Here is an 11,065-nt window from a genome sequence, read left to right as displayed (position 1 = left end):
AATTCTTTGGCGCTCAGCCTTTCTTATGGTCCAACTTTCATACCCATACATTGCAACTGGGAAAACCATAGCCTTGATTATACGCACTTTTGTTGGCAGGGTGATATCTCTGCTTTTCAGTACGCTGTCTAGATTTGCCATAGCTTTCCTCCCCAGGAGCAAGCATCTTTTAATTTCTTGATTGCAGTCTCCATCTGCAGTGATCTTGGAGCCCAGGAAAATAAAATCTTTCACTACCTCCGTTTCTTCCCCATCTATTTGCCAGGATGCTGCTATAATACTTTTTGCTTAAATGTTGTGCCTGCAAATTCCCTTTAAGAGGGTGGGGAGGTTTTAAATCAGACCAAATATGTTTATTTGAATTTTATTTTATTTAAATAAATCTTTAAAACATTTAGTTGAGCATTAGTTGGTCTTTGGATCATCCCACCCACACCAGACCTTAATCCAATTCAAGACACAGCCCTATCACAATGTGGTCATCATGTATCTGGAAAGATAGTAAATGATAATTCCCCTTCCAATTCTAATAAAGCCAAATTTCTAGATGTAAATGACAGCAAGAAAGGAGGTATAGAGAAGGGAAAGTGACCATCGTACATAGAGAATTCAAAGTAAAATCCACAGGCAGCTCAGTTAAACTGCTTCTGCTTGCTTGCCTGAGATCTTGAGTTCATGATCATAGTGTTTGGAGGTGGATCATCTACACATTCTCCTAGGCAACTTATAGAGGCCTTTATTGTTTCTCTTCTTACCCCGTCCCCTTTCAGGGTTTAAGTCATTGAAAAACAATTGTTTTGCATTGACCGCTGTGTTGTTCAGTGAAGAACAATGAGCCATTGATAATGTCCATCCTTTAGCCAGCAAGTGAGAAATTATCTAGAACTGTGTTTCTCAACCTTAACTATCTTCATAAATGTATTTATCAAAAGTTCTCAAATACAATAAAAGTATGGATCCACGAACAACTCTAAGTCTCAAAATGGCACTTAAATCTTAGTTTGTACCCTTTTCCAGAGGGATTTTCTGCATAATAAAAACAATCTAGATTATTCAAAAAGAATTGTTATTGTAAATTGGCATTACATTAACTAAAGTAGTAAACGAGAATGATACAAATACCCATTTATCATCAGATTTTAATAGATTATACTTTATTAATGCGACACTGTAATGCACAAAGATCAAAGTGGGCACCAAATGGTTTATTAGTTCAACTAAAGGAAAAAGGTACTGTTAATAAATGAACAAGGTTATCGTAACCCAGTAACTGGAAACAAAGTGAAAAATTTAAAATAGCATTATTATTTTATAGGAATCTAAAGAACCTCAGAAATAAATTGGAAAAGGTGCATTCGAGCACAAGAGTATTAATGTACCATCTGCTTATATATCTTTAAACCTGACACATCAATTCATAGCGCTCCTCTGCAGCTGCGTCATGACGCAGAGAAATGGTATGGCTGCTTTAAAGAGATGCAAACAGTTAATGACACTCAAAGTGCCTTTTGGAATTTTAATCCAAAGCACTGCAATAATTTAAATCTTAAACTATTTTATTGTAACAAGAGCAGGAATTCTTGAATTCCCATTAATTTTTTTTAAACACTTAATACTGGATTTATGTGCACAAATGAGAAAGAGGAAAGTGTAAGCTGTGAAATATGAGGATTTCAAGATTTTTTTTTAAAAAAAAACTGATTGTAATAGATTAGAAAACAACATATTTTACTGAGAATGTTAACAATATGGTTAAGCAATCAGTTTAAGCTACATTGATTTATATCACATTTTAAATGGGAAATTTATTATTAGCCAAATTCTTGTCAAATAGTCATTATTTTTTCATACTTGTCCAGGATGTAAAGAGGAAGAATCAGAAAAAAATAATTCATTTGCACATTTTATTCTCTCAGACATATCTACATATACAACACTTGTCATTACTTTTAAATATATTTCTGAAGCATTTTCTCCCAAAAATCAATATTTATAATACTGGGAATAAGTAAGAAGCAACGATCTTTAGTTCTGATACAAAGCAAGATAAACTGCACCTTCATTTCTCTCATAAAATATGATACTATTCCTTGCTTAAAATTCAAGATGTGTGAACATTTCCTATATTAGTTTAGAAGTTCAACAAATGTACTGTTTCTTTTCACATCACTTCCAGATTAGGTGCAAAGGGTCATATGAGAGAATAATTACATGTTTATATTTACTCCAGTATGTTAATATGGATGATGTTATAAACGTATTTTTACACTGGCTGTATCTGCAGAATAATGTCCTCGAACCAGTTTTTAAGAAATAAAAAAGTAATTTTATAAAGAAATTTAATCATAAAGAAGTAGAATCCTGTAGCTGTTCCTTTCATGAGTTTTTCTTCCAAACTTCACATCCAAGTGGTAAAGCAGAACACCTTTCACCTTATTCTTTCACTTGTTATTTTTTTAAAAAAATAAGAGTCCAGTATTTTGGCCTGTATTTTTGTAAACCCTGCAGATAGGCATAACATGTGTAAAAACTAAGACACAAGGATAGGGATTTTTCACCTCATAGCAATGCAGCAGTTAAATGTGTAACCAGCAGAAGGCACTAAAGCTTTGATTCTGAAGTTCTTACTCTTAAAACAAGCCTGTTGGTTTCAGTCATTTAATCCAGTGTGAGAGATTCAAGGAAATTGTGGACTGGATTGAACTGAATCATACAAGGGTAAGATGGCAATAACTTTAACAAGTTGCGCTTTGGAAAACAGAATTGTTCCCCACGATCACAAAGGCATGAAAATGGCATCTGTTTATGTAAGTAACTCCCATAATTCACCCCCTCCAGTACATTTAGACATGCAACGTTACACAATATGGCAACACAAACAGGAAGTGATTGGTTTGGGACATCTTTACTGGGTATTGTGAAGTGCTGTTCATCCTTAGTGCACGTATGTCAGCTACCCTGCTACAATGGCAAAATACTGCTGCATCTTCAGAGGCCAACAGCAAAAGCCAAACAATTAACAAGTTTAATTCATCTGCAGCAACTGGCAAGTTATTGGCAGGACAAAGCTTTCACCCTTCTTCATTCTGAGGCAGCTCAGTATTTTATCCAACCTGCCACTAAAAGCAAAAACACAGAAATGAATATTAGCTACTTTTTACAGATAAGGACATTATTCAATTTCTCACCTGTGAGCATAACCTTGTTTTATTTCAACCCCCATCTCACTTTTTCAGGCTACTTTTAGGTTATGAAAAATCTTCCATAAATATAGTATTTTGAGAAAAAAAAAACAAGTAATAATGATACTTGTTTTCTAATGCATTTGAATTTTATTGTACTCCAAACAACAATTCTGGACCATGAGTAAAGGAAGCAAATGTATTTCAAGGTACAAGTAAAAGTTGCTGTGCAAGAGAAGTAAAGATTTATGCAGCAATTACAATAATCACATTTAAACTAAAGTCTGTGCAAATCTATCACACTTATATCCTGACATTAGTCTAGCTATTTCAGCTTTAAATCCAAAAAAGATGGGAGCACTTCAGAACTGCCCCTTCATTGCCCCGACAGGCTCATATTCAATGCTGATGAAAATTCTCAGTCATCAGGTAGGGTTGTCTGAAGCTGAACCATGGCAAATGGACTTCTCTTCTTTTTTTATTTGAAATGTTTGATAGTCTGAAGAAGCAACTTGGATAAGCATCAAAATGTTTGAAACCAAAAAAAGGAAAGGAGTTGCCATGACTCAACTTCCAGACATCTCTATCTCGAGACTCTATCTCAAATCTATGCCCAAGAAGAAAGCAATGATCTTGACAAGATAATTGATCAAACCATCATATGCTATGAACATGAGACCAAATGTGTGAACCAAATGATTGTAGAAAAGTGGGATGTAATGTAATGTCCCCTGTTGTTGTTTTTCCAAAGGCTCACGTGCCCACAAAGATGCAGCACTGTCTTTGTGGGCACGTGAGCCGTTGCCCCAGCTCACCTCAGCTCTGCCGCGCATGTGCACGCCTCCTGCCGGCCAGCTGGTTTTCAGGTCTCTGCTGCGCATGCGTGGGGCATGTGCGCATGTGCGGTGGGCAGACACATGCATGCTCAGGATGCATGAGGGGGTGCGTGCACATGCACGGGGTGCATGTGCGGGGGCCGTGCATTGCATTTGGGGGGTTTGGGCGCACACACACATTCTTACGCGCACGCTTTTGCACTTTGGGCACTCAGTCCGAAAAAGGTTGGCCATCACTAGTCTAAGTGATGGCAATTGTCTGGCCAAAATGCTAGTCATTTATCCTAAAGTTTCAATACACAAAGAGACACTCAAAAGAGACATAAGAGTGACTGATATCAATCCAGGTACATCGATAAGTTTTATGAGATACTAAGAAAAAAAATCAGAAGAAAGAGCCTTCACACCCTATCTATTAGAATAGCAATATAAGAAATAGGCGGGAAGATCATGGCCTTTGATGTTATCCATCCAAATTTGATTCTTCACTTCTTACCCTTAGATTGCCTTTTTCTGGTTCATGGCTTCCAGATTCAAGACGTTTTTCCAGTTCTTCTTGTTTTCGTTTTTTCTGTTCCACAGAAGATATATTCTTAATACCACGAGATGCAGCCTTTGGCAAAACAACAACAGGGGACATTACATTACATCCCACTTTTCTACAATCATAGCAAAATAAATTTAGTTCTCTAATCTGTATTCCATATAGAATCTCCAATAAATCTGTATTAAATTTACATAACCTTACTTAGGGATGCAGTGGCTCAGTGGCTAAGATGCTGAGCTTGTTGATCAAAAGGTCAGCAGTTCAGCGGTTCAAATCCCTAGTGCCGCGCAATGGAGTGAGCTCCTGTTACTTGTCCCAGCTTCTGCCAACTTAGCAGTTCGAAAGCACATAAACAAAAATGCAAATAGAAAAATACCTTTCGTGGGAAGGTAACAGTGTTCCGTGCGCCTTTGGCATTTAGTCATGCCAGCCACATGACCACGGAGACATCTTCGGACAGCGCTGGCTCTTCAGCTTTGAAATGGAGATGAGCACCGCCCCCTAGAGTCGGGAACGTCTAGCACATATGTGCGAGGGGAACCTTTACCTTTACTTAGAAGAGTGATAACATGACTGTAAAAGCATGGGCTTGAACAAAAAAAAAAAAAAAGAAAATCCTACAGGAAAACATTTTTGGAAGCATTTGGACAAGTTTTATTCTCCCTTCAGAAATGAGGAGTCAGGAAGCATATTTTGAAGCCTCCTTGAGAAGCAATTCTCAGTAGTTTTTCTTCCCCAATAGATGGCTATTTTTATTATTATTATTATTTTATTAAATGTATGCATCATCCATTTCACTGATAAGGAGATTCTTATCAAATATGGGTGAGAAAATATGCTATGCTCTTCCTTTGATAAATAGGATTATTGCTACTTATCGGCAGTCCATCAGTCACAACTGTCTTATGCATGCTATTCCTGTTCACGTTTTTCTCTAATGCAGATGTTAAAAAGAAGCAACTGACTGGAATTTGACACCTGCTAAAAAGCAAAGGCAAAACTTCTCATTCCATTGAAGAATTGGAAAAAAACAACACCCACTGCACTTCCATGTTAAAAAAGAAAAACTGAAATAACTGCAGTTATTTATTTCTATAGAATTGAACCTACCTATTCAAGCCTAGCATAGAACAGAAGAGAATGAAACAGGGATAAACATTTTCTTATTTAAAAAGAAGGGATCTAGGACTTGTAAGCATGGATAGGATATCTACATTTTCTTTGTCCTACCTAAATCTACAATGTCTGAAAAAGACCAGTTAGTTTTCCCCCTTACTTTGGGGGATAATCCCCATTTCCCACTCATTTTTTAAGTTAACTACAGACTCAGCCGTAAAATACCTTAAATTCACAGGAAACACCATGCAGAAATTAAGATTTTTAAATTAAGATATATTTTTTTTCAGAATGTGTCAGGAAATACTTCAAAAAGCTGTCTTAACTTGTATTTATTTATTTTCCGTTGCTTTTCCTGATCTTGTGCCAAAACTAAACATGTGATTTTAAAAATTCCATTGTGATAATTGTGATTAATTGTGATTGTGGTATTATTTTACAGGTTCTCTCCTTTGCTGCAAAGAGGATTTTTGTAATAGTGGTGGTGGCAGGGAGGGATTTACGCCAGAAAAATATATAGCAGTGTTCAGAGCATCAAATGGGAGGTCTCCCATCATAAAGAAATGGATTAGTTCAAGCAAAGTGTCATTTATAAGTATTATCTTTTTGCTCAACATTCAAATACTAGGGCAAAGTTTGGCCAGTGTGTTTGAAAGAACATGTCTGTCACGAATCCTGAACTTTGGTATTTTTGCTTTATTTAAGTCAGTGATGGCTGCACATTTAATCTTGAGATTCTCAGCCCAACTCCTCTTCATATGCATTGGAATAATAAATTTGAGCTACTTCTGTTACCTCTTCTTGTGTTGCTTCAAGGACATCATTGATATTTGGATTGTTTTAGACATAAGAGCCTGTTAATCTGCAGGTCTTGCTCTATAAATTACTGTGAACAGCTCCCCTAACATTGCAAACATTATCTCATTGCTTCTTACTACACATACCCACAATCTTACTACTTATTAATAAGCACTGGGACGCGGTGGCTCAGTGGCTAAGACATTGAGATTGTCAATCAGAAGGTCGTCAGTTCAGCGGTTCGAAGCCCTAGCGCCGCATAATGGAGTGAGCTCCCGTTATTTGTCCGAGCTTCTGCCAACCTAGCAGTTCGAAAGCACGTAAAAAATGCAAGTAGAAAAATAGGGACCACTTTGGTGGGAAGGTAACAGTGATCCGTGTGCCTTTGGCATTGAGTCATGCCGGTCACATGATCATGGATATGTCTTCGGACAGCGTTGGCTCTTTGGCTTAGAAACGGAAAGCACCGCCCCTAGAGCAGAAACGACTAGCACGCATGTGCGGGGAAACTTTTACCCTTACCTTACTTATTTTTTTGGAAAGTTAGTTGTAGTGCTGAGTTTCAGTATAACTTAGGGCAAACCCCATTTCCAATAGTATAATAATAGCCAGTTTGCATTCTTAAGAGATGCTGTTTCTATTGTTCACATTCATTATACGAGAAGGTTTTCTTTTAATCTATTGCTGTTCCAAATATCCAATTACCTCCATTTGTCTTTTTTCTGCTGCTTCTGCAAGTTGCTGCCTTCTAATTTCCTAAAGAAAACATATAAAAATGATTACAAAGGTATTTCACATCACCTATGCAGAGATAAAAGATGGGGTTTTCTAAGGGTTTTCCAAATATATTAGAACTTTTCAAAATCCTAGAAATGAGCATTCATTTTTTAAAATGCCAATTCTGTCCACATTATTTAATGTTTAATGTTAAAGAGAATTGCCAGAGAGAAATCTTTAGTCACCATAAGTAGCCATATACTTCCACCGCTGGGGGTTTTCTCATCCACATAAAACCAAGCAGAAACATTTCACAGGTCATTAAACTACACATATGAAAGACTAAACGGTGCTTCCAGCTGAATAAGTGAAAAACCCTTTTTGTTAGCTACTTTTATCTTGAGTTTGTTATTTCTGTTTTGGGCCAATCAAAATTCCAGCCAATAGTCAGAAGTCAAATAAATCAGCTTGTCTCATCTTCAATTTAAGTATGTATCAGTGGGAATTAAATCTGCATAGAAAAAAGCAGATTTTCTGATATTTACTTATTTATTTATTTATTGAATTTACATGATGCTCATCTCACTGTTACAATGATTTTGGGTGGCTTCCAATATGGATCCTTCCTGTAAGAATATTTTATCAGCTCCATTACAATCTTTTTTTTTTATTTTTAAAAACTTTTTTATTAATCATTCAAAATTAAAAACATTGGACATAGATATGACATCACTGGTTCTAAATATCTTCCAACACTTTAAACTAATACAAATGATGTTAAAGTTAATAATTATAATTCTTTAACCTTATACGTTATGCATACATAACATCATACTAACAATCTATATTGTATTTCTACACTTATACATACTTGTCTATTAATCTATACTTGTACCTATTTATGCAATTTACATACATATTTATCTGTCATAATGTATATATTTCTCATCCAACACTACACCCTTGTCTCCGCTATCCTCCTTTTGTCTAGCCATTCGTAAAAAAAATTCCAGATTATATAGTACTGTGTTCCACATTTATCCTTGAGCTCCAAGGTAAGTCTGTCCATTTCTGCGCAGTTATTTTTAGTAATATTTCCTCTTCAGTTGGAGTATCTTTCTGTTTCCACTTTTGAGCAAAGGCTATCCGTGCCGAGCCCCCTTACAATTTTAATGTGGTAATAGGATATAGGGTTGAATTTCAGGGACTTTCCTTGCTAACTTTTGTGTATTGTAGAGTAAGAATAGTGTGGAAGGAGATTATAAGTGTGTTTGGTTGAAGAAACTTTCACTTTATCATGGGAAAAAATGTTTTTGGATCCCTTAGAGATATTCCCAGAATGCCTCTGATCCCAAATAGCTCCCATAAACTTTCTTAGAAAATTCAAATGATGAGTGGCTGCAACTCCATATTGTCGAACTGTGCCTGCTTGCCACAACAAAGAGGAGGGTTAATGCACAACATTTTGTAGCAAGGGCAGATAAAAGAGGATCACGAATTGCTTTCTAGCCAATTAAAGCTTAGATCAGTGAATATATTTATTTATTTATAATTTCAGCTTCTATAGCTGATCTCTTATATACAACTCTGAGTGGCATTCAACGATTAAAAACAATAATATAAAAAAAAATATAGAGAGGTGGCTACATCAGAGTGGGAAGGGTAGAAGCCAAACAATTATCAATAAACAACTGAATAGCAGCTCACATACTGTCCTGGCCCACCATTATGGAAAAAGCTGAGTCTTTTGGGATAAATGCTATTTTAGAGGCAGAGGCAGCAAACAAAAAAAAAGATGTGATCTGAAGCATACTAACTCAGCTGTAATTTTTCAAATGGGCAGAGGTAACCTAAGGCAGAAAAATCTTGCAAATATTCAGAAAAATATTGCAAATAATATGCTACGAAGGGCTTTAAATTGGTTGGGACCAATGGCAGTTTTTTTTTTTTTGAATAGGATGAAATAGCCCTTCATACCATTTTGTGAGGCAGCCCCACAGCATGTTCTCCAACACATGTGACTCCCAACCCCTAAACTTTTGGATCTTGTGCATTAAAGGAAAATGAGTTAGTCAACTCTTCTGAAATAAGGAAGCTATTGTGTGAGGACCTTTCAGTAAGCTGGAAGTAAACCACACCATTGCATTAACTCTTCTTGAACTCACATGACTATCTGGCATCTCCTCAGTTTTTCAAACAATGCTATGCACACTAACTTTGGAATAAAATCCAATCACAGAAAACAAAGGACTTGCTTTTGCTTGCAGCTAAGATTTTATTAACTCTCCATCAGTCAGCTGCGCACAGCAGAGTATTCTCATGCCACCCCAAACATAGTGACATTCCTACCCAGATCACTTCCTTTATAAAAAGGTCTGAAGCTATGTGTGCAACCAAGTAAATATTTGACATTCCCCGAAATAAATCAAATGTTTTGAAAACAAACAGACTTTTTTTCCAGCAGGGCTTATGCATCCTACGTTTTATTCTCCCCTTGGTGTTTTTGAAAGATGGCACTGTCATTGTTATTTTTGTGTGTGTGTATGTGTGTGTGTGTGTGTGTGTGTGTTTATGTAATATAGTTCACTGGCACTGCAATTTTGGACCTTTGGGTACACACTGATCTGGCTCGTCCAGTGCACAAAGGCAAGATAAGTAAATAATAAAACAGACACACCCTCACCTGTGACAAGAACAATTGATCCTGAACTAAACAGCTTCAATTTGGACCACAAAGCACATAGTGGTTTTTTTTTGGGGGGGGGGGTGGTTGTTTTTTAATATTACAAGCCGGAACCTGGGAGTAAGTAAACTCAACGGGGCTTGATTTTGGAGAAACCCTGCAATAGACCGGACTTTGCTCGTACTTCAAAGCTGATTAGATTAATCGTAATCTAAAGATTAATAAGCAAAGAGGGGGGACAAAAAAAACTCGGCGAAGATTTAAAGGCATTTTAGATATGCTCCATGAAGGAGAGTTTAAAAAAAAAAATCAATCTGGAATTTTTCGGAAGCCGGACGCTGAACGACACCTGGGATTGCCCAGCGAAGCCAAAAGGGAGGAGGAGAAACCCCCAGCCACCTACGGAACGAGTTTCGGTAGCCCGATCTCGCCCCCCACTTACTGGATCCGGCGTCTCCACCACTTGGTCGGCGGCTCCCCCCAGGCAGGGCAAGCACAACCCCATCCCGACCCGCCTGCAACACTTCCCCGGGCAGAGCCAAGCGGCGAGTCCGAATCGAGCCCCGCCCCGCCGTCCTTTGACCAGCGGGCCTCCGCCCAAGCTACCCGCCGCCAGGCTGCCTTCCTATGCGAACCACGGACGGCGCCACCTGCCGCTCCGGAGCCGGAGGGAAAGCGGGTGGGGAGGGGGAGGAAACGCTGGAGCAGAGTCCCGTCTGCGTGGGATTCGGCGAGCAGGAGAGAAGGAGGGAAAGCAACACTAGCGGAAGTTTAAAAGAACTTCTGCCGCCGCAGAGCGTTAGCAGTCGAGCCTGCGGTTGCCCGGGCGTCTCCGTTGGTTATTTCTCAGGCTACAGCAAATGCATCTCTTGTAGGCAAGGCGGCAGGCCGGGGCTGCGAGGTTCTCCGGCCGCTGGGTGCAAGGAAGATTGCAACCGTTACCCAGAAGTAAACCTAACTGAACCCAATAGAACTTTTTTCCCCTTCTGATTGGGTTGAGTCGTTAAGCTGGTGTGGGTTTCCTCGGGGTCCTATGCTGCCCTCATTGCCCGATTGATTTAATATGGGATCCCTTAAGGTTTATTCGTGGAGTCCCCATACCATTTCCCAGGAAGGGCAGTCACCGAAGGGAAGGTGGCAAATTCTGGCAGATTGATTGATTGATTGATTGATTGATTGATTGATT

The 11,065-nt window shown here is 38.2% G+C and overlaps 1 protein-coding gene across 1 annotated transcript; it reads right to left on the bottom strand.

Moving 5' to 3' along the window:
• Nucleotides 1-1,859: 1,859 nt before the first annotated feature.
• Nucleotides 1,860-10,412, bottom strand: SVIP (small VCP interacting protein). The gene is made up of 4 exons (XM_070957546.1): nucleotides 10,322-10,412; nucleotides 7,185-7,235; nucleotides 4,515-4,631; nucleotides 1,860-3,119 (listed from the first exon to the last, which is right to left on the bottom strand). The coding sequence occupies exons 1-4, from the start codon at nucleotides 10,382-10,384 to the stop codon at nucleotides 3,105-3,107; spliced, it is 246 nt and encodes an 81-aa protein (XP_070813647.1). The 5' UTR covers nucleotides 10,385-10,412; the 3' UTR covers nucleotides 1,860-3,104.
• Nucleotides 10,413-11,065: the final 653 nt, after the last annotated feature.

The sequence above is a fragment of the Pituophis catenifer genome, unplaced genomic scaffold (assembly GCF_029215685.1).
Source record: "Pituophis catenifer annectens isolate HBS135680 unplaced genomic scaffold, rPitCat1.0.hap2 SCAF_1, whole genome shotgun sequence".
Taxonomy (NCBI): Eukaryota; Metazoa; Chordata; class Lepidosauria; order Squamata; family Colubridae; genus Pituophis; species Pituophis catenifer.
This window is presented reverse-complemented; position numbering and strand designations above follow the sequence as displayed.